The 23,987-nt window shown below is 38.8% G+C and overlaps 2 protein-coding genes across 2 annotated transcripts; one reads left to right on the top strand and one right to left on the bottom strand.

The window, feature by feature from the left end:
* Positions 1 to 1,181: 1,181 nt before the first annotated feature.
* LOC145105122 (uncharacterized) lies at positions 1,182 to 2,075 on the top strand. The gene is made up of 2 exons (XM_079042255.1): positions 1,182 to 1,773; positions 1,843 to 2,075. Exons 1-2 carry the CDS (start codon positions 1,182 to 1,184, stop codon positions 2,073 to 2,075), a joined length of 825 nt encoding a protein of 274 aa, XP_078898381.1.
* A 3,678-nt stretch (positions 2,076 to 5,753) lies between these two features.
* LOC145105121 (uncharacterized) lies at positions 5,754 to 7,633 on the bottom strand. The gene is made up of 3 exons (XM_079042254.1): positions 6,854 to 7,633; positions 6,138 to 6,777; positions 5,754 to 6,055 (listed from the first exon to the last, which is right to left on the bottom strand). The coding sequence occupies exons 1-3, from the start codon at positions 7,631 to 7,633 to the stop codon at positions 5,754 to 5,756; spliced, it is 1,722 nt and encodes a 573-aa protein (XP_078898380.1).
* Between the last annotated feature and the right edge of the window lie 16,354 nt (positions 7,634 to 23,987).

Raw genomic sequence — 23,987 nt, 5'->3', positions numbered from 1 at the left:
ACTGCTCTAAACATAACAACAAATACAACAATTTATTGATGTAACAACCTGAAAACTATCAAAACAATACTAAAAAGCTTACAACTTGTAAACAATAATTGCCAAAAACAACACTCAACTACAAACCAAGGCTATCTTTAACTGCTTATTTTCTGATTGAAAGAGCTTGTTACTGTTAGTTATTTTAGCTATTATGATAGATGATTGGTCCTTCTCTTCATCAACCCAATTAATAAACCCGCATTTTGGTCCCTGTAAATTTAAACATTGACAATAAGAATTGTTTCCATATAATGATTAGGGTGTAAATATGAATGAAGTTAAGAACATGATACCATATATGGGCAAGCGTAAAATAATCTTCCTGAGTTTTTAGTTGTACTCGAAATCCTAATGATACGTTCACCTCCGCAATTACAGTATGTCATTCGCCTTTTTTAGTCTATCTAATATGAATTACTTTCACATATAAATTTAATGAAGTTACATTACACCCATTTATAGAAGAAATTTTATTACAGACAAGTATCTTTGACTATGAAATGAACTGGTTTGACTACGAATTTAAAAAGTTGAACTATGAACTGCATACAAGTACATTGTGTTGTCTTGTCGGTCAGTGATATTTGACTATGAAATGAACTGGTTTGACTACGAATTTAAAAAGTTGAACTATGAACTGCATACAAGTACATTGTCTTGTCTTGTCGGTCAGCGATGTTTGACTATGAAATGAACTGGTTTGACTACAAATTTAAAAAGTTGAACTATGAAATATGAACTGTAGAGAAACACCAATTTGTATATAATTAAAATTGTATTTGTGTGATGATTATAATACACTTTCATTGCTTGTGAAAATGAGTACTTACACCGAAAGAAGCCTTTCTCAGCTACCAATATTCCTGCATGATCTACAAAGAACAAATCCTAATACCTTCACAGCCATCAAGAAAACGGTTACCAACCGCTTTCAATTATGTTTTGTGGCTTTAGGTTGCGTGGTATAACATATTAGTTTTATTGACTTAATTAATATTTCTTGCTAATGTATCTCGTGTACTCTTTACTTATCACTAATTTATGTTTCTTTTTTTATGCAGATTCGTACCTTCCTTAGGTGCATGATACCGTTGATATATGTGGGTTATTTACCCCTTCCTGGGAGCTATCTGACAACAATGTACTTCGCAGTGGCTTTGGATGGAAATCATGAACCCCTACTCTTAGCAATTGGTTTGGGAACCTTAGAGTGTGAAGAATCATGGAGATGGTTCATGATGAAGTTAAAAGAGTGTTTAGGTGAGGATACAGAGGTTGGTTTCATAAGCAACCTATGTGATAAAATAGACTTTGGTGTTCAGAGTGCCTACCCGGATTCGTATCATGGATATTGTCCTAAAGATATAGCTCGAAAAATACGTGAGTCTGTCGGACATAACGATACGGAAGTCGAATCGTTGTTTTGGAAGTCATGCAATGCATATAGTGTTCATGATTTTTACTTGTGTCTGGAAAGGTTGCAAAGTGCATGTAGGAAACCACCTTTCTGCACCTTGCTTAGGAGTCCAATTTTCTGGCTTGACGATATAGCAATTTCAAAATGGACACGAGCATTTTTCCCAAAAGTACGTTACAATGTTAAATCGATTAATGTCCCTGAAATGTTGCAAATTATATCCACGTCCACACGTGAGTTTACTATAACAACGATAAATGAGTTAATCAATACGCCGATACAATCAAAGTATGCTGAACGGGCTGAAGTGGCGGGTAAGGGAGATTGTTATATTTAGTTTTTTTCTTGTGTTATTATTTTTCTAAAATTATCAAATTTTCCAGGGAGGTTGTCTGGTGGGTTGACCCCTTATGTTGAGAGTAAGGTTCAAAAACGTGTCAACAAGTCTTATAATTGGATGGCAAGACGTTTGTATGGGGATACATTTGAAGTCGATGACAATTTTGCAACCAGCAAAGTACAACTTGAACATAGGGTATGTAGTTGTGGGGAAATGACAAAAAAGCGGTATACCATGTGGCCACGCTATAACATCTCTAAGAACCTGTACGCCTGAAGCCATTCACGAAATGGTTGATTACAAGTTCACTGCTTTCGTGTATCGACTTGCATTTGGATCTGAGTTGGTGAATTCTATACCATCACATGTGCAGTGGGAAATACCAAATGAAACGGTGGTCCTGTTACCTCCCTCAAATAAGTAGTTATTCATGTACCCCGTTTGTATTTTATGTCGTATTATGTATTAGTTATTCATGTACCCCGTTTGCATTTTATGTCGTATTATGTATTACTTATTCATGTACCCCGTTTGCATTTTATGTCGTATTATGTATTAGTTATTTATGTACCTGTTTTTTTAATTCTTTTTTAATTGCGATTGAGGAAACAACATACATTAAAAGTAAGGGACATTTATTAACTAGTCACAAAACACACGTACAACAACAAGCAACTTAACTAACGAAAAACAATTACCTTAACCAACATGCATATTAAAAATGAGGGACATTCTTTAAAAGATTTCATGCATCTGCGTGGGTAAACTCGCTACCATCATATTCAAAACGGTATAGTTCCAAAGCCACCTGTCGCAGAATGTCTTCATCCATATTTGCATGTTCATTATCCAACTCGTTATAAATACGTTGAAATTGTTTCACCTTTATTTTCAAATCCAGAAACTTCTCTTTGACATCTTTTCTTCTTCGATATTGAGTACGCCCCATTAAATGGTGAAACAAATGACAGACACGAGACCAAAATGATCCAGCGCGAACTTGTGGGGGACCCGGTGGAAAATCCTCCTCTACAGTTACAATCCAAGCTTGAACCAAAGCGACCTCCTCTTCGTTCCTCCATATATGTGGTACAGGTGAGTCCATAATTGCAAGGGGAGAAGTAATGCGATACAATTAAAATGGATATTAACAACTATTTATAGCGACTCCTTATTTTCCCGGTGCAATGGCTTGTCAACTCAAGTAGCAGTGTATTGTGTTGTCATTCGACGGAATGACTTGTCAACTCGAACAGTGATCTGTTGTGTTCTCACTTAGTACACTGCGTTCGTCAGTTAAGTTTGACTATGAATTGCAGACATATTAGAATATTGGACTGCGATATTGTGTATAAACTACTATAAATTGACATTAAGTTAAATAAATAGTTTACTAAACGATGTTACAGATGTTCATATATTATTTTTGAGATTTTACTCTCTTTGTTTCAATCAAAATGAGTTCTATACCATGGAGCAATGACGAGTTCTTGGTTCTTACACGTGCTTATATTCATGTGTACGAGACCAGCAAGTTGAATGATCCAATGTTTTTGAGTCGTTTAACCAATATTTTCAACGTTGAAAACCGAATGACTACAAGAAACGATCGTGACGAACTAGACATCTTAGCAAGATGGTATGAAATGAAAACCGAAGTTCTATTATTCAACGATGTTTATACCAAAATTGACGACACCCATTTAAATGCTATTGAGGATGTCATCTTGGTAGCTGCTAAGGAGGAATACAAGTCATTAAGTGACGGGTTGGAATTCCAGTTTGAAGCCCCTCGGAATATTTTGAAATATATCCCGTTTATTTAAAATCTATTTCAGTTTATTTGGTGAGTACTAGGTTATTTTCATGTATTACGTATGTATTGGATGCATCTTCTATGTTTAATTTTAATTAATAAATGCTCATTGCATTAGTTTTCACAATACATTAGAATACATTACTAACAAGAATTCCATGAACCATTACAAACATTACAACAATTACATGAAAAACAACGAAATACTACAAACAAAGCATTAAAATAAAAAAACAAGTCCATGGGTTATTATTAACGGAAATTAGAGAGGTCTACATGAAATACTGATTATTTTTAACAACCTTCCAAACTTCCTCATATTCGAAGTCTCTGCCGTCACGCTCACAGGTGTAAAAATCTGTAACAACTTCCAAGAACTCTTCTTCGTCCCGACAACGAAGTTTGGTACTTTTCGCATAATTACACGCTCGATTGAACCATGTCACTTCTTCCTTTACATCCATCCATTTAGTAACAACATCTGATTGTTCTCGTTGTTGTCCTTCTCCCATCTCATGGTTGAATAAAGCTGTTATGCGAGTCCATTCATCACCTACTAGGGAATGTGGGGGAGGAAGTAATGATACACCATCCTTAACACTTAGCCAGAATCGTGTAAGAACCAACACCTCGTTTGTCGTCCATGGCCTTTCAGAATTGGAACCAGGTACTTCATTCGAAGAACTTGCTGCATTCGACGACATTTCTAAATATGGGAGTTCATTTCGTTTAGGTGATTTGGGTGTTTGGTTTTTAGATCTTAAACATCTATTTATATTAATAAATACAAGACTATGAATTACAACTTTGACTACGAAATGGTTGCATTTGGACTACGATTTGCAGGTTTCTGCAGTGACTTATCATGTCAAACAGTCATTTATGTCTTGTCACTTAAGAGTTTGACTACGATTTGCAGGTTACTGCAGTGACTTATCATGTCAAACAGTCATCTACGTCTTGTCCCTTTAGAGTTTGACTACGATTTGCAGGTTACTACAGTGACTTGTCATTAATGTCTAGTCATTTCAAAGTTGGACTATGAATTAGAACTCTGACTACGAAATGGTAGCATTTAGACTAGTATGTATAAATACCACTTATAGCACCAGTTTTTTATAATGTCGACTTTATTATGAGTTCCTCACACAAATTCGAAGTTTGCTCATGCAACGAAGTAGATTGTTACTATTGTGATTCAGTCGACCCTTTTTTTACACCCTCTTCAGCCGGGCCATATATGTCAGATGAAAATTTTGAAGAATTGAAGAAGGCTGAAGAACAACAAGAAGAGGACAAAGAGTCATCCCGACTTCTTACTCAACGTGGTAATGATATTGCATCGGAATGCAAACAAGCTCAAGAATGGATAGACCTCAATAAAAACAAAATCAAAGAGCATGAAGAATGGATAAAAAAAGACTAAGAAGACAATCAAAACGACTGAAAAATGGCTTGCTGAGAAGGACGAGCAGTTGATACACATTATGGTGCAAAAGGATCGTTTGGAAGACAAAATGAGAATTAGGGATGACTATATAACAATAGAGAAAGAGAAGTACCCATTGCAGTTCCCTGAGTTTAAAAATTAGTTACAAAATTGTTGTAATATTATCATGATACACCTTTGGTTGCAAAAGGATCGTTTGTTGTTTTTTTTTAAATAACATCTTGTAATTGTTATAATCTGCAAACTAAATTTTATAATATAAAAGCTTCATTAATTGTTATAATCTACAAACTAAACTAAAATATGAAAGCATAGCAATGTCTTGTAAGATTTAATAAAAAAAATTACAATACATAATAAGTTAACAACTCTTCATTTCAAGGTTGTTTTATATCAAAATCAGCGTTATAGGTTTGTGAGCAACTCGCTGAACCACCAATATTAAATGTCATTTCTGCAGTAGAAATTGTGCGACGTGCTCCACTACCGGACGCCCTTCCAGTACAATTGTTTCTCATGTGTCCTAGTTGACCACATGTAGAACACTCTTTTCTAATTGGACCCTCGCCTTGGGATGGAATGCAGTCTGTGTTTCTTGGCCTGCCTGGCTGACGTTTATCCATTATAGGTGGCTTAACAATCATCAAATCATCGGGGATATCCCATTCGGATGGCTTTGGCAAAGGGTTTATTGATCCTCATACGTTTTCCTCAGTGTTTCAGTAAAGTAAGCATTTAATGCATACCTCGAGCAGTCTTGGTAATTGTTCACTGTTAAACATCTTATGACATGACCACAAGGTATCCCATCAAGTTGCCAATGCCTACATGTACATGTCATATGTTGGAAATCAAAAATCATGTTTTGTGCCCCCTTTTTGACCTCGCATTTCGTATTTGAGATCATGCGAACATCCCACTTACTAAAACTTTTTTTGTTTTCTTTTACAATATCATCGGCCCAAGGGGTAAGTACTGTTGTTGCTTCCGCTAAAAAAACAGGCAAAATGAAGAAGTTAAGATCAATAACATTAAATTAATAAAACATTAATATTAAAAATTAACTTAATACCTGCAAAGTTACGTCTTTGAAACCACCACTGTTGCATTGTTGCATGAAAAAAATCGATCAACATAAGTATCGGCGCCTTACGTGCGTGTCTAGATAATGCATTTATAGACTCTGCACTGTTGGACGACATAAGATTGTATCGGTTCCCTTTAAAAGGTGCCCTTGACCAAGTTTCCGGATTTATACTTTTTAAGTACTCCCATACTGTCTCTTTTGTCTTTTTCATAACATCCATGGCAGCGTCAAAAGCATCAACTGTGTACGCCCTACAAGCCTCCCAAAAAATTCCTTTAACTGTGTTACTCTTCCCGAATCTAGATACTATGTTGAAATACAAATGGACACCACATATTCCGTGATGAGCGTGAGGAAAAATGTTGGCAACAGATGTTGCTATAGATGAAGACCTATCAGATATAATTGTAAGCTCCTGCATATTGCCTATGCAATCACGTAGTTTTTGAAAAAACCATGTCCAAGAATCGGTACACTCATTTTTGCATATACCATATGCAACCGGTAATATTTGGTTTTGTCCGTCCTTAGTAACTGCAAGTAACATGGTACCTTTGAACTCGCCCTTTAGGTGGGCTCCATCTACTACTAGGGTCGGTTTACAAAATTTGACAAAAGCGTGTACCTACAATACATTGTATATCTATTCAAATACACCAAAATAAAAATGAAAAAAATTAATAAAATATTATAATACTAACCGAGCAACCAAGTGCAACGTAAAAAAACTCAAAGCGATCATCACCATCTGTTTTAATATGTGTCACCGTACCCGGATTATGTTTGACCAAATTGTGACAATAAGCAGGAAGTTTGGTAAAAGAATCCTCTTTCGTACCCCTTAACAACAACAATGCATATTGCTTCGCACGCCATGCCTGATGGTATGAGATATTGATATTCAATTGAGCATTCATATCATTAATAATATCTTTTCCCCAATAAACTCTACTATAATCTTCAGCCAAAACATCAGCAAGATATTCACCCAAAACATATTTGTTTGCTTGTCGATGATTAGGTTGCAAAATTGTTGAAGAACATGTGTGTACATCAACAAATTTATTCACTTGGAAAAGTCCATCAGAATTTTTAATTGCTTTTGCTCTTAGTAACCAAGAATAATTTTTCGAAACACACACAGCCTCATACCTTGATTTGGTGGATCTACTTGTCCTCGTCTGAAAACCTTCTCGAAGACATTTTTTACCAATACACCGCTTTAAAAGTTCTTTGTTATTAAATATACTCTCACATTCAATCTTTTGAAGATTCATGTCTACCATCTGTGTTGGGATATCTTCATTAATATCAACTGGGCATGATGGTACAGGGGGCATACCGTAAAAAAGGTTATCGGGAAACTTAGCTTTAACTTCATCACCCAACTCATCTCTATCTGAATTGCTTTGTAAGTTGGTTATATCTAAACGTACATCAGCAACATCAACATAATCCCCCGTAAACATGCTTTTTTTCATTTTTTTGACTCGAATTTTTTTTCTTTTTTACTTTTATCTACTACACGCCTATTCATAACTTTAACTTCTTATTCGGCAACATCATCACAACGACCACCCACATCATTAAGATATGTACCAACATCATCATCACCAACATACTTGTAATTCTCAGGATCCACATAGTGAATAGGTGAATAACTAACATTAACATTTTCACCAACACTGTGAAACTGAGGTACACTAGGAGTATTGAAAGTACCTATCAGATCGTTGCTCCCTTTATAGCTGCATAAATTACCAACCGGCTGATTTCCACTGTGACCAGCCTCATTAACCTCATCTCCATCATCAACCACCACAAACACTTTGAAAGCCCTCCTCCACTACATTTGATTACATTTATCAACATTCTAACATCCATGTCTTCAACTATAGCTATATAATAATTCAATTCAGGATGATGGAAACGAAGACTAATTCTATATTTGTCTAACAAACCAATTTTGCTTCTCACCAAAGATACAAAATCACTATAACTAATATACTCAGAAAATATCAAAGCGTATTCAGAAATACCTCCATGTGGACATACGTATTCCAGATTTATTTCAATAACTTGTCATCTCCCACCGGTTACAAGACAAACCAAATATTCAATCATTTTTTTAGAGAAATTTTAGAGAAATTTCCTAAAAAAATAACAACTAAACTGATAATTTTCTACAAAAGTTTATATATAGTAAGATTATTTCGTAGTCAAACCAATTGATTTCATAGTCAAAATAAATAAAAAAAATTTAAAAAAATCGTAAAATCGCAGATGGAATACAGAGGAAATCGCAGATGGACTGTGTCCATCTGCGATTTAAGCCTGCCATGCCCTATATATATAGAAAAAAAAATTATAAAAAATAATCCACCTGCGAATGTACAAGTGGATAAAGCGTGCTTTAGCCACTTGATTAGTATTCTCACCACAATAAGCTAAGTTTAAGTGTTTGGATAAAATCCTTAAAAATCAGTTTATTGGGTTAGAAATAAACTAATTTTAAGCATCTCCTCCCTTACTTATTGCTTATTCTCACCACAAATAAGCTAATAAGCTAATACAAACACCCCTCAAAGTAGTATAGTAGAAGCCAACTTGAATTTGTGTGGTACCGAAGTCTCTCTTTCATAACATAATTTCATCACTAATTAATCCCATGGTTTTTCACCATTTAGCCCACCTGCCACCCGTATGACCCAATAATTTATTTTGTCTCAAGGCTTTAAGGAATTCCCAGTCACATAAATATCATCTTTTTTATAATATTCATTGCCGTTAAAAAAAACGACGGTGAACGTCATCTCTTTGAAAACGTCAATTTCAATAACAAGTCGTTTAAATTCTTATTGATTATTGCACATTTTAGTTTTCTCTAACTTTTAGTTATTTTTTTAGCAATATATTTTATAAATGATATATTATGATTAGTTTCTTATATAATCATAGGGTAAATGATATAATAATCAAAGGTAGGTAAATAACCATTAATTCTTTTTCAAATGAAAAGAAGATATGTATGACCACGATTGCATATTATTAGTGATAATATTTGGAAGATGTTCATAATACATTAATACACGCCACAACATCAAAGGAATAGTAACCTCAAAGAAGCCAAAAAAAAAAAAAAAATTTAGGGTGGTCCTCAAAAAATATATATATATATATATATATATATATATATATATATATATATATATATATAAAAGATAAAAACTAATTAATGAAAAAACCAAATGAAAAATGAAATAACAATACAAGTTATAGAGAAAAAATAGCATATATCAATAAGTATTATATCTTATTTTGAAAAGAAAAAAGAATAAAAATGTGAGGGTGGGCCTGGGCTACCCTGGTGCTAGGGTGGCTCCGCCCTTGGTAACCTCGAAGGAATAATAATATCAAAGATGGAAGAACCAAATGAATAATAATATCGAAAAACAAACTAATGTTTGAACTTGAAAAAAAAATATTATGAATTTAAGAGGTAAACTTAGGTTGCGTTTAGTTACGGAAAAACAGTTTTCATTTCTTGTTTTCCGTTTTCCGTTTTCTGTTTTCGTTTTCCATTTTCAGTTTTCATTGGAAAAATTATAAAACGTGGTTAGTTAAAACTTATTCATTTTTCATTTTCTGTTTTTGAAAATTAGAAAACGTATTTAGATGTGTATTTTGCTATCGGTTTCATTTTTAGAAAACGGTAGTGGTGGGGGTGTGCGGGGTGGGTGGTGGTAGATGTGATGGTGGCGGTGGTGGTATGGGATGGCGACGGTGGTGGTGGTGGCAGTGGCAGTGACAGTGGCGATGATGGCGGTGGCAGTGGTGGTGGCGATGATAGCGGTGGCAGTGGTGGTGGTGGTTATGGGGGTGGTAGTGGTGGTAGTGGTGGTAGTGGTGGCGGTGATGGTTAGTGGTGGTGGTGATGCTAGGTCAATGATTGTGGTGGTAGCGGTGGTGGGTAGGTGTTTGTGTTTGTAGGGTTGGGGGTGGGGTGGGGCTTGGGAGTGGGTGGGTAGGGGTGTTAGGGTGGGGGTGGGTGTGGGTGTGTGTTTATATTTTAGAAATTTTTTGGAATTAGAAAAAAGTGGAAAACAATAATTATCGGTTTTCTAAAATTTTCAAAATTCTTTGTAATTTTGGAAAATAGAAAATTTTCATTTTTCGTGAAAAAATTTGAAAAATGGTTGAACTAAACATGTTTTCAAAATTCTCATTTTTCTTGGAAAATTTTTCCGGAAAACGACCCATTTTTTCGTAACTAAACGACCTTCGATCTTAAGTTATACAACTAACAAATGTGATGATATGCTACACCGTAAAGTTTCTATTAAGGCTATCAAATGGCTCAGGTTTCGAGCATGTACTTTAAGATGTCATCATTAACGACCTAACTCGAAAAATCAACGTAATTTTCTTGAATTGATAAAGTCATTGCTTCTTATAGCAATAATATTGATGATCGTATGCTTCAAAATGCTTCTTAGACGATTTCTTTTTGTCAAATTCTCTTTCAATTGAGATATAAATATACACTTTAACATTTTAATGATATAAAAAAACACACACACTTTAATATCTTATTATAATTTAATCCCCTCTTATGCTAAAATTATGGCTCCACCCCTGCAGAAGACAAGTGAGTCGGTGAAGATGGTGGCGAAAAGGAAGGCCTTGTCAAAATGTCATAGGGAAGCAGAGGTGGATAAGTATGGCTTTGGAGGAGGACTGCTGAAGAACGACTTAGAGCGGTATGTGGCGGCAGAGTCAGTTATTCCCAAGAACTGAGACGGGATAATTGCAACATAGATAAAATAGGAACCGAACACCAACAACGGTTGTCGGCTAGAGGATGCAGTAATGACAACTACTAGAGAAGTAATGACAACTACTAGAGAAGCAGCAGTGTTGATGGCTAGAGTAGACAACAACGACAACTAAAGTAGGAAGTGTGTCTCTAGAGACATAGTGGTGATAACTAGAGGAGGATGTCGAACTCTGTTGACAATTAGCACATTAGCACATACTAGTGACAATAAATTATAATCCACAAAAGTTTCCAATACAAAAGGTGATTTATACAAATAAAGTGGCCCTAATATAAATATAAGGATAAACTAACGCAATCCTTTACAAATATGAAGATTAAATACAAGGAATAATAGTGTATTTTAGCACAAAACTTTTATGTTAGTTCGTGAAATTTCACTATAGAAGTTCTTATAAAAAAGGATTGTTCCATCGAAACTATAGATGATTGTGTTGTAATTCTACACAATATGAAGGAAATAAATGATCTTTTGGTTATGTTGTCGAGCACTTGACTTGATACAATAGACTAAGGTCATAACCAATGCATTAAACTCTAAAATGTTTAATTAATTATGACATCATCATATCATTTTCCATACAACTCTACTCACACTCCATTAAAATGCATTCCCACTTAGAACAAGTTCCCTGAAGATCGGTCACGATTTGGGTGAAGACGCAGATACATCTTGATTTGTGTTTGCAAGTGACGTTGTATTACTCTCTCATAACCACCCCTGACTAAAAACCCACAACTATAATTATATGGGGAGTGGGGTGCACCAAGCTCCTCACCTGGCATGTCTTCCTCGCCAAACACCACCCCCTAGCACACACCAAGGGGGTCGTTAACCCAAACATGCTAGTTCGCCAGCGAGAGAAGAGAGGATAGAGAGTGATGGTGATGGGTGCTTTTTGACAATTTGACCATATTTAAACCAAATTCCAACCATTTTTATATAATTTATACCATTTTTTGTTGAACAAAAGTAGTCGTTTTTATGAAATTCAAAAATTAAACTTTCTTCCAAACACTATAAATACACATTTAAACCTCAAAATTTCACCGCACACAATCTTATTTTATCTCAAAACATCTCTCAACCCAAACTAGTTTCCAAATCCAACCCAAACTTGATCCCACGATTTAACCCTTTTGAGACGGTTGTCGAAACCCAATTTGTTTCCCAACCTAATTTCCAAACCGAACGACAACGCCTAATCAATGAAGATACCGAATCTTCCGATGAGGGGCCCATGTCATAATTCTAACGCGACGAGGAGCCCATGCCACAAACGAATGGAAAAAGAAGGTGTTAGCCGAAGCATGGCTTGAAGTATCGGAAGACTCGAAGAGAGGCGACAACCAAAATAAAAAAAATACAAGTGTGGAGAAGCTTTTGTATCCGGATAGAGAATATGTATCGCTCATATTCGCATATTTACTCGAAATGGAGGACGGCTAACAAAAATGCCATGGAGTTCAATGACATTTACATGATCGTCTGCAATCCACAAAGTGGTGCAAATGATGCAGACATTATTGCAAAAGCTCGTGCAGTTTACCATGCCAGATATAATAAACCTTTAGCAAATGAGTCGTTTTGGCAAGTCATGAAGAACAAACCAAAATGAATTTGTCTTAAATCGACTGACGATTTTACGAGTGCAATGTCTAGAAAAACAAATCGTTCGAGACAACCCATAGCTAATCTTCTGATGGCCATGTCGAGTTTAACCTCAACACCGTCGACCCATACAACGTGACACATCTTCCTATGGTACGAGATACGCAAGAAAGAAGCTTAAAGGTGTTGTTGGTTCATTTAGTAACATTGAGTCCGCGAGGGAGGAGATTCAAGTGTAGGACACTAAAATCAACAAATTGTTGGAGGCGAATGAAGTAAAAAAAACTGAGCACTAAAACTCTTGATGAAAGACGAATCAAATTTGTCCAAGGAGACTCGTTGGGTTGTGGCAAAGGCAAAGGAGAATCTTGCCAAAAAAATTAATCGGGAGGATTAATTTAATAAGTCATGTTTTAAAGTCTAGTATTATGTCATAATTTTATGTTTTAAGTTATTTACAAAGTTATGTTTTAAGTAACGAGTTTCGATCTATGCAGGTCGTGGATAGCCTCTACGCGTTGCGTAGATGGGGAAAATGTTGACAGGCCTTTAATGAACTACGCGGGGGGTAGATAGGAGTACAATGTCGTACTCGGCCAGGGTCTAAACCCTAAATTTGGGGTTTTGAGCCATATTTAAGCACCCTAACCTTCATGACCCCTTTCCATTCTCAGCCTTCATTCCTCCAAACGACTCCCTTGAAACCTTAACCCCATATTGGTGGTTGGAAGCTTGATTCAACCTTGGATCTGGAAGTTCCTCTCCTTCATTCATCTCCAGAAGGTATAAAGTTTGTACCTTTATGCCTCCATTGATAGATCTAGATTAGATGTTGAAGTTATGCCATTTTGTCCCATTATTTTGGTCCCTTTGAGTATGAACGACTCTAGACTTTGTTGAGTGCATTTCCATAGGTATTTAAGGTTATTTAGTCACAAAAATGGTGACTTGCCATTTCTATCCTTTCATGCATGAGTTTGAGATCCTCAGAAGTTGTTATGAGATTGGGGCTTGCTCTTGAGACTTGATTAGCCATGAAAGTGCATAAGGTTTGGAACTTTATCACTTAGGACACTTATTTAGACCAGATCTGAGAGTTGGACGTGATGCCTTTCTGTATTAAGCACTTAATGGGGTTATTGGCTTCAACATGAGTACGTAGGGTGTACATATTGGCACGCAGCGCGTACCCCTGTATCGTCCTGTAAAGCCAAGCAACACTCTACGCACGGCGTAGAGCTAGAGTACGTAGGGCGTACTCGGTCTGTATGTTGATTTTTGACTTTTGACAGTTAACTGTTGACTTTGAATAAGTTTGAATTTAGGTCTTTTAGGGTAATTTGAATTATAGTTTGAGACTGGATCCTTGTTTATTGCATAGGTGATCTGAAGAGGTAGTGTTTGGAGTAGTGATCAATTTAGCTATCTTCCAGTTTGTGAGGTGGGTTTTCCTCACTGTACTCGTGGGTCGAAGGAACCAATGTCGGCCCACTAGCTTGTGTTATGTATCTTGTTATATAGGATGTTGCTATGTTGTAGCGAACTGTTAGATTGGTAGATCTGTATGATTACTTGTACCTTTTGGTTATTTGTTTATGTTTATCTGTTGCATATGTCGATAGGGATGAGCAAAGGAACCGAACTGGCTGGAACTGGCCCGAACCGGACCCGGCCTAGGAACCAAAGTCGGCCGAAATTAAGAACTGAATCGGACCGCCGGTTCTACTGGTTCCCGGTTCCTACCGGTTCTTATTGTTTCTTCAATGTTGGAACCGGTCCTCGAGAAATAGCAACATACGGTTCCGGTTTTTTCCGGTTCTACCGGTTCCCGGTTCCAAAAATCCACAAGAATATCGTCCTGGTCCCGGCCCGATCGGTTCTATCCGGTTCCGCATCGGTTCCGGCCGGTTCCTCGGTCCAAATGCTCATCCCTATATGTCGACATATTTTGGTTAGGTTGAGGCTTGCTTTGTGCTGAAGGCCAAGATACCCAGGGCGGTCCGGATAAGTTGTAGGCCTTGTGAGGCGGTCCAGTCAGACGGTTGGCCCGTAGAGCGGTTCAGATAGGTTGCAAGCCTAATGAGGAGGTCCGGTCAGGCTGAAGGCTCATATATATTGCAGGTTGATATCTGCTTGGTTATGTGTGGTGCTTTGGGGGAAACTCACTAAGCTTTAGCTTACAGTTTGATTTTATGGTTTCAGGTACTTCAGAGGACATGGGCAAGTCGAAGGCATGATTGTGCACATCATCCTGGATTTTATTGACTTATGATTTTTGGATACTCTGATTCATGATTTTGGTCTTTGAAACTATGTTTTTATGTAATTTTGTCATGATTTTTGGGATGTTACAAGTTAAAGAGCTCTCTCAGTAAACATATTGGTGATCTCCGTTACCGACTTTGTCATCTGCTTCAACGACAGACATTGTTGGGATAATCTCTCCCTCTCCACTAGCGGCACATACTCAATACAGAACATCTTCAAAAACTGCTCCCAAGTCACTGCGGCTTTCTTCGCGGGAGAATAAGCATTGATCACCAGCTTCCACCAGTCCTTCGCTCCCAAACAAAGAAGGTCCATGGCGCACCTGAACTTCTGGTCCTCTAGACACGAACAAGTGAAGAAACAGCCCTCCACATCTGATAACCACCTCATAGCAACAATCGGGTCCTTGAGATCGTCAAACTCTATGGGCTTCGTATTTGTTATCATTGTGATCAGGTGGGCCATGTAAAGGCCCAATGCCCTTTACTTGCTGCTGTAACAACGTAAATTTTCAAAACAATTTTTTATTTTTAAAACATAATTTCATTCATAAGATATCATAAGAATCCATTGTGTCACATGTCATCATAATAAAACAAATCCCAAGATCTCTAATACATAAATCCCATCAGTGTATACAGATCATGTCGGCGCCTTCCCGCGATCCTCACTAGTACCTGAAACACATCACACAAACACTGTAAGCATAAATGCTTAGTGAGTTCCACAAAATACCACATACGCACATATGCCACTCAAGGCTATAGCTCTACAAGACCTTCCGGTCCATGTGTCTCAGGGGACTTCCGTCCCACGATCCTGGTAGACCTTCCGGTCCTACCCCTAATGACCTTCCGGTCCACATCATAATGACCTTCCGGTCCATATCATAATGACCTTCCGGTCCATAACATACTACTCATAACATAACATAGCACATACATATTAAATAACAGCATACATCACATACTCCTCATGACACATAAGACCTTCCGGTCACACATATTACCACTCTAGGTAAAGTATAGTGAGAAGAATCACCTCGTACGATGTCAGATAACCTCTCGTGCTCGATAACCTGACCTAGCCTCCTCCTATCAACACAATAACATCTCTAATTAATACTTTCTCTTGTCCTCATTTCTAAGGAGTGGGTAGAAGACCATTCTACCCCTCCCAAGTCTCTCTCTAGAACCAGCTTGACCAAAACCCTACGGTCAACTGAAGTCAACTCAAGTCAACGGTCAAACTTTGACCAGACTCGTCGAGTGCACTCGTGTGACTCGGCGAGTCCAGGCGTCTTCCGAATCCTCATAGATCCTCACTCGACTCGTCGAGTTAACCTTTCACTCGACGGGTTACTACCGGTCATGAATCGCGGGGCAACCCTACTCGACTCGTCGAGTCCCCTTATGGACTCGGCGAGTTCCTTCCATGGCAACACTCAAATGACCTTCTGAGGCCAGATCTGTTTCTCTAACCTATAGATCTGACCCTACCATACTCAATAATCACGTAAAGGTCCGACCTTTACACTCATGCAACGTTCAATATGCTTCTTTTGGTGAAATAGCCTCTAAAATGGCAACCTAGGCTCATATCTCTAAGGAAGTAGCATAAAGCAGGGAGGTTGGGGCTCTCTGGACCTCTCAAGGTCCAGATCCAGAGTTTAACACTCAAAGGGACATCATAAGCATCATATCCAAGCCAATAAAGGATAGAGAAAACCCTAGATTCAAGGGTTCTTCACCAAAACAGAAAAGGGTTCGATTTAATACCTCAAAGATGGAGTTTCCTTGCTTGAAATCACAGAATAGCAACCCCCTTGACCTTCTTTTGCTGGAATCTCCTTCTTCTTTGCAAAAACCACACCAACAAGGATTAAAATAGCCCTTCTCTTCACACCACACACTCAAGCTCACTAGGGTTTCTCTCTCTGGACTGGTAGCCGCAAATGAGGGCCATAAGGTTCCTTAAATAGGGCACAGGCCCGAGGATTTAGGGTTTCCACCCACAACGCCTACTCGGCGAGTCTACTCTTGGACTCGTCGAGTAGTTCATTAAACTCACGTGGCCACCCCGCTTCTACTCGACGAGTTATAGCACCAACTCGTCGAGTAGTTCAATGATTCACAAAAATAAATTATTAAAATAATATACCTGGAAATCTGGGTGTTACAGCTGCCAGGAGCATGCAGGCCTCGACTTCATCGATTCTTCAGATCACGTACGGGCGATAGGGGAGAGTTAAGGGCCTGAAGGCCAGGGGTCGTGCTTTTCAGCTGACATCAAAGCAGGCCAGGGCAGCACGTGACGTCGTTACTGGTATGTTCCCATTTGTTATTATGTTAAGTAGTTTTCTTATATGCTTATGAATGTGTTTCTTTTAGGTACATTCTTAGTGAACTCTTTGCCTTCTCTTGTGCTTTTTGACCCGGGTACGAGTCGGTCCTTTGTATCTCAGTCCTTCAGTAGGGATTTTTCATGTTTGTTGGGGAGTTGGAGTCTCCGTTGCGAGTTTCCATCGCCAATGAACACGGGATTTCTGCGATGAGTGTTTTTCGAGATTGTACCTTGGAGATATCTGGGGTTTCTTATCTGATCGACTTGATTCCCATCTCCATGGGGAATGTGTGTGTGATATTGGGGATGGACTGGTTGAGTAGATTTAGAGCCATGATCACCTATGAGAGATAGTGGGTGGTAGTTCTAACCCTAAATGGGGGAGAACTGGTTATTTATGGTGAGGGTACCAGGGTTGGTTCGGCCTTTTGTTCAGTTTCCAGGGCTTGACAGTATCTTCAACATGGATGTTTGGGTTATCTCGCTTATGTGGTTGATACCCTAGTTTGAGGGGAGAGTTTCGGTTTCAGATGTGTCAGTGGTCACGGAGTTTCCATATGTATTTCCTGAGGATTTACCCGGTGTGCCTCCCATGAGGCAGGTGGAGTTCAGGATCGATTGATCCCTGATGCAACACTGATTGTTAAGGTGTCGTATTGCCTCGCACCGTCATAGATGCAGGAGTTGTCCTCTCAGCTTTAGGAGTTGTTAGGCAATCAGTTTATCCGACTGAGCAGTTCACCCTGGGTATCACCGATCTTGTTTGTGAAGAAGAAGGATGGTACTCATCGCATGTGTATAGATTATCAGGAGTTGAACAAGTTGACAGTGTAGAACCGTTACCCACTCCCCAGGATTGATGATCTCTTCGATCGGCTACAGGGTTCATATTGGTTCTCCAAGATTGATTTGATGTCGGGTTACCATCGGATGAGAGTCAGGGAGGAGGATGTGGAGAAGACAGCGTTCCAGACTCGTTATGGTCATTACGAGTTCGTGGTGATGTCGTTTGGGCTCACCAACGCTCCTGCAGTGTTCATGGATTTAATGATTCGGGTATGAAAGTCAATGCTACTCTGGTCCGTTATTGTTTTCATTGATGATATACTGGTCTACTCCAAGACCAGGGGGCAGCATGAGGAGCATCTTAGAGAGTTGCTGGGAGTATTGAGACATGAGAGGCTTTATGCCAAGTTCTCAAAGTGTGAGTTCTGGTTACGAGAGGTCCAGTTTCTGGGACACCTTGTCAATCAGAACAAGATTTTGGTCGATTCGGCCAAGATTGAGGCGGTGATGCAGTGGGAGGTCCCGAAGTCCGCATCTGAGATTCAGAGTTTTCTGGGATTGGTTGGGTATTATCAGAGATTTATTCAGGATTTTTCCAAGATTGTTGTTCCTCTAACCCGCCTGACGATGAAGGGTGTGGATTTCCGTTGGGGGCCTGAGCAGCAAGTCACATTTGAGACATTGAGGAAGAAGTTATGTGAGGCCCCAGTGTTGACCCTCCTTGAGGGTGTTGAGGATTTTGTGGTATTTTGTGATGCATCGATCACAGGTTTGATGGGTTTTGAGCATTCTAACACTCCTATGGTGTACATGCAACCCTAGAAACCTTGGATCTATGTTTGACTAAGATACATGCAAATAATTATTTTTCCAAGGTTCTTATCCTAACTAGCATGGCATGGGATACTTGAATCAAATAAAACTAGTAGAATTACTAACCTTGTAGTAGTAGTTGATTGCTTGGAGTTTGAGAGCCTAGCACCAATAATGTGGATGCCTCAAATGGAAGTCACAAATCACCACAAACTTGGAAACTTGAGAGAATAGTCACAAACTTCTTGAAATCGGCCCTCTTGGTTTACTTACCACAACTAGTGTGATTTTAAGAACCAAAGCCTCCTTTATATAGTGTGATGGATTAGGGTTACATCCATGTAAACCCTAATACCCATGTCTTTTCATTTCCATGAGATCCATGGGTTAAAGCTCCATGGAGTATCCATGGACTTTCCATGCAAGCCAAGCCCATTCCAAATAAGCATTAGCCCACACTATATAAATACAAGAGCCCATATTTAATTAGTCATACTTTTTATCTCTAAATTAATCCTAGATTAATTATAGATCAATACTAATTAAATAATATGATTTTATATTAATATATTAGAACTTATAATATATTAATAAATTATAACTTATACTATTCTCAAAAGATTATCCATAAATTGTTCGGGTGAAGTGCAACCCAAATGGACCATGTCGGGTCGGGTCAAGTACATACCAAATATAGTTATGGACTTAGACACTATCTCCAACAGTCTCCCACTTGGATAAGTCTAATAACTATAGTTGCAAGTATGACTTCAGGAACCGATCAGCAATCGTAGCTCTTAAAACTCTGTTGAACTATGAAGCGTCATTTTAGATAAGTGATCATATAATCCTCTGTTCTAGATATCAGCCGGACAAATACATGGAACATGGTCTTGCTTATTGTCCAGCATTTGTTTCCCGATTTCTGATTTGTTTGACATAGAACTTAACTGAACACATCAATGTAGTTCTGACCGGGCCCGATACATAGGTCAAAACAAAATCATCGAGGGGCCCAGATATCGCTTCTAATCCTAGAAGGAACAGATAAACTTCGACTCATATGTTTGCTCTACTACTTGTTGAATTACACACAAAAGCACGGTTTATAACATCGAGTTACCAATGCATTTTCGTGCAATCAATGCATAACCAACTCATAGGCAACAAATCATATCTCTAGGTTTGAAGACTTATATGATATTACTGTCTCACGATCACTCGAGATAAATTCCATGAAGTGATACAAGTGAGCGTGGGTTGAATCCAATACTCAGAACTTATGAGCACTCATGAGTGTTGTAGCCCCGCTTTGTCTAATATCTTAGACCTCTACAAGCCAACCCATGACAGTCTTGATTCATATCTACTTCCAACATATGACCGACTGTGGAGAGTTTGAATAATATGATATAAACCATAACATAATTATTCTAGAAGTCAAAACATGCAAAAAGAAATAATAGTAAACGATTGACAAGAGATAACAACACTTTACTCATAAATAACAGCTTTTATTTATCATCAAATGTCAATTACATTTTACAAATTTCAAGATTATCTAACTACTAAAACTAATATCATCCTTCAGCCCTATGCTCCGAGCATGCTGGAGATGCTTAGCCTGAGTCAGTCCCTTCGTGAGGGGATCTGCTGGGTTCTCATCCGATGATACCCTCTTTGCCACGAGGATTCCTTCTTCTATTCGATGTCTGATGAAGTGATATTTTCTGTCAATGTGTCTGGATCTCCCATGATCTCTTGGTTCCTTGGCTAAGGCAACCGCACTATTGCTGTCACAGAAAATCTCCATTGGCTCCTTTATAGCTGGTACAACTCCAAGGTCTCCGATGAAGTTCTTTAGCCATATAGCCTCCTTTGCTGCCTCGCTTGCTGCTATATACTCTGATTCACAAGTGGAATCAGCCACTGTCTCCTGCTTGGAACTTTTCCAAGTAGTTGCCCCTCCGTTTAGAGTAAAGACCCAACCCGACTGAGAGCGGAAATTATCCCTGTCAGTCCGAAAGCTAGCATCACTGTACCCTACAACTCTCAAGTCCTCACTGCCACCGAGGGTAAGGACCCAGTCCTTAGTCCTCCGTAGGTACTTGAGGATATTCTTTACCGCAGTCCAGTGTGCCTTGTCAGGGTTCCCCTGATACCTGCTAACCATGCTCAAAGCAAAGGCTACATCAGGTCGAGTACACGTCATAGCATACATGATCGATCCTACAGTTGAAGCATAAGGTATTCGACTCATTTCTGCTATCTCAGCCTCAGTACTAGGGCTTTGTGTCTTACTCAATCTGGCGTTACTCTGGATGGGTAACTCTCTTTTCTTGGAGTTATGCATGTTGAACCTTTTCAACACTTTGTCCACATAGGTGCTTTGACTAAGTCCAATTAGTCTTTTACTCCTGTTTCTCAAAATCCTTATCCCTAGGATATAGGCAGCTTCTCCAAGGTCCTTCATAGCGAAACACTTCCCAAGCCAGGACTTTACTTCCTGCAGGGTTGGGATGTCATTTCCTATGAGTAGTATGTCATCCACATACAGTACCAAAAAGTTGACTATACTCCCACTAGCCTTGATATAGACACTAGATTCATCTTCATTCCTTGAAAAGCCAAATTCTTTGACTTTCTCATCAAAGCAAAGATTCCATCTGCGAGGTGCCTGTTTTAATCCATAAATGGATTTCTCGAGCTTACACACTCTACTGGGGTACTCTGTATTGACAAAACCCTCTGGCTGAACCATGTAAACATCTTCAGCCAACTTTCCATTAAGGAAAGCGGTTTTGGCATCCATTTGCCATATTTCATAATCATGAAATGCAGCAATGGCTAACAGAACCCTAATAGACTTAATCTTGGCCACTGGTGAAAAGGTCTCATCATAATCAACTCCCAGAGTTTGAGAATAACCCTTTGCAACCAGTCGTGCCTTATAAGTGTGTACATTACCATCCATGTCGGTCTTCTTCTTGAAGATCCATTTGCACCCAACTATCTTACGATCAGGTACATTGTCAACCAATTTCCAAACTTGATTGTCATACATGGACTGTATCTCGCTATCTATAGCCTCTTTCCATTTAGCATCCTCAGGGCCTGCCATGGCTTCCGTGTAGCTGTTAGGCTCATCCAGATTTACCAGTGTGTTATCACTTATAAGTGTCTCACCTTCTGCAGTAATATGAAAACCATAATAATGCTCAGGTGCATTCCTAACTCTGGTGGAACGCCTTAGAGGTATAGATTCTTCAGTCGGCTCAACAGGAGTTTCCTCCTCAGGTTGAGGGCTAGGGTTTGAGGTTTCTTCACCACTTGACTCTTGAATTTCCTCCAGGTCAATTTGCCTCCCACTGTCTCCTTGGCTCATGAATTCTCTCTCTCGAAAGAATCCTCTTCTTGCTACAAAGACCACATTATCACTGGGTCTGTAGAAGATGTAACCAAAGGATTTCTGTGGGTAGCCGATGAAAATACACCTTTCGCTTCGGGGTTTGAGCTTATCGTGAGCCTCGCGTCTCACGAAAGCCTCGCAACCCCAAATCTTGATGTGGTCTAGATTGGGAACTTTTCCAGTCCACAACTCGTGAGGTGTTTTGGCAACCTTCTTTGTAGGGACTAGATTAAGGATATGGGCGGCAGTCTCTAAGGCATACCCCCAAATGAGATTGGTAGCGAAGCTCGACTCATCATGGAACGAACCATGTCCAACAAGGTCCGATTGCGCCTCTCAGCTACACCATTCAAATGTGGTGTCGTAGGAGGTGTCAATTGTGAGACAATCTCACATTCCTTAAGATGGTCAAGGAACTCAGTACTAAGATACTCACCACCACGATCGGATCGAAGCATCTTAATGTTCCTGCCCAACTGATTCTCCACTTCTTGCTTAAACTCTTTGAATTTCTCAAAGGTTTCTGACTTATGCTTGATTAGGTAGACATATCCATATCTACTAAAATCATCAGTAAAAGTCACATAGAACCGATTAGCATCTCTTGTGGCGGTTCTGAAGGGTCCACACACATTCGTGTGTATGAGGTCCAACAAACCTTCACCCCTAGCACAAGTGCCAGTAAAAGGTGACTTTGTCATTTTACCAAGCAAACAAGATTCACAACTATCATCTGACTTTAGGTCGAATGACTCCAAGACTCCATCCTTTTGGAGTTGGCCTATGCGTTTCTTGCTTACATGTCCAAGACGACAATGCCATAAGGATGCTTTATCTAAGCTAGTGGAAGAGTTAATACACAATACATTATTTCCAAGATTATCTACAACAGATACAGTTTCATACACGCCATCACAAGGTAATGCTTTAAAATAAAGAACATTATTAAAGAAAGCATCAATACTACGATTATTATTATCAAAATAAAAGGTAAAACCTTGTTTATACAATGCATGAAAGGAAATAACATTTCTTGCCATTTCTGGCGAATAATAACATTTATTCAAATCTAATGTAAACCTACTATTTAGCACTAAGGAATAAACTCCTATCTTGGTGACAGGTGAAGCTTTCCTGTTTCCCATGATCAAGTTTATCTTTCTCTGCTCCACATTCTCACTTCTTTTTAGTCCCTGCAAATCACAACATATGTGAATACCACAACCTGTATCAAGGACCCAAGACTTAGAATGAGGTGAGTTATTAGACAATATAGTGTATATACCTGCATGGTTGGGTTTTACTTTCCCATCCTTCAAATCTTGCTGGTACTTTGGGCAGTTTCGCTTCCAGTGCGACTTTTCATGGCAATAGAAGCATTCAGCCTCATTAGGGTTAGCAGAAGGAGTGACAAAACCTTTCTTGGTTTTGCTTGAGGAGGAGCCTTCAAGGGTCTTACCCTTGGTACCCTTAGAAGGGTTCTTTCTCTTCTTCCCTTTGCCATGCCCGATTGCCAAGACATTGGCCGCAGTTGGAGTAAGAGTAGGAGTAGTAACAACCGACTTACCCTTTAGACCACTTTCGGCGGTCTTCAAGAGTCCTTGAAGTTTGTTGAGGGTGACTTCTTCCTTGTTCATGTGATATGTCATGCGGAATTGATCATAACACGATGGCAAGGAGTGCAAAATGATGTCTATTGCTAACTCCTCAGGGAAGTTCACATTCAGCTTCAGTAAACGGTCCACATACCTTTGCATTTTCTGCATG

This window comes from Lactuca virosa, chromosome 4, assembly GCF_052849685.1.
Source record: "Lactuca virosa cultivar CGN04683 chromosome 4, Lactuca_virosa_CGN04683_v6, whole genome shotgun sequence".
NCBI classification, from domain to species: domain Eukaryota; kingdom Viridiplantae; phylum Streptophyta; class Magnoliopsida; order Asterales; family Asteraceae; genus Lactuca; species Lactuca virosa.
The sequence above is the reverse complement of the archived record's forward strand: the minus strand, read 5'-3'. Positions and strand labels throughout refer to the sequence as shown.

Excerpts from the sequence above, each read along its gene's own strand:
- LOC145105122 (XM_079042255.1), top strand. The coding sequence starts at position 1,182 with ATGTACTTCGCAGTGGCTTTGGATGGAAATCATGAACCCCTACTCTTA. Across the intron at positions 1,774-1,842 it reads TGAACGGGCTGAAGTGGCGG|GGAGGTTGTCTGGTGGGTTG; the intron begins GTAAGGGAGATT and ends CAAATTTTCCAG.
- LOC145105121 (XM_079042254.1), bottom strand. The coding sequence starts at position 7,633 with ATGAAAAAAAGCATGTTTACGGGGGATTATGTTGATGTTGCTGATGTA. Across the intron at positions 6,778-6,853 it reads ACGTTGCACTTGGTTGCTCG|GTACACGCTTTTGTCAAATT; the intron begins GTTAGTATTATA and ends AATGTATTGTAG. Across the intron at positions 6,056-6,137 it reads TCAAAGACGTAACTTTGCAG|CGGAAGCAACAACAGTACTT; the intron begins GTATTAAGTTAA and ends CTGTTTTTTTAG.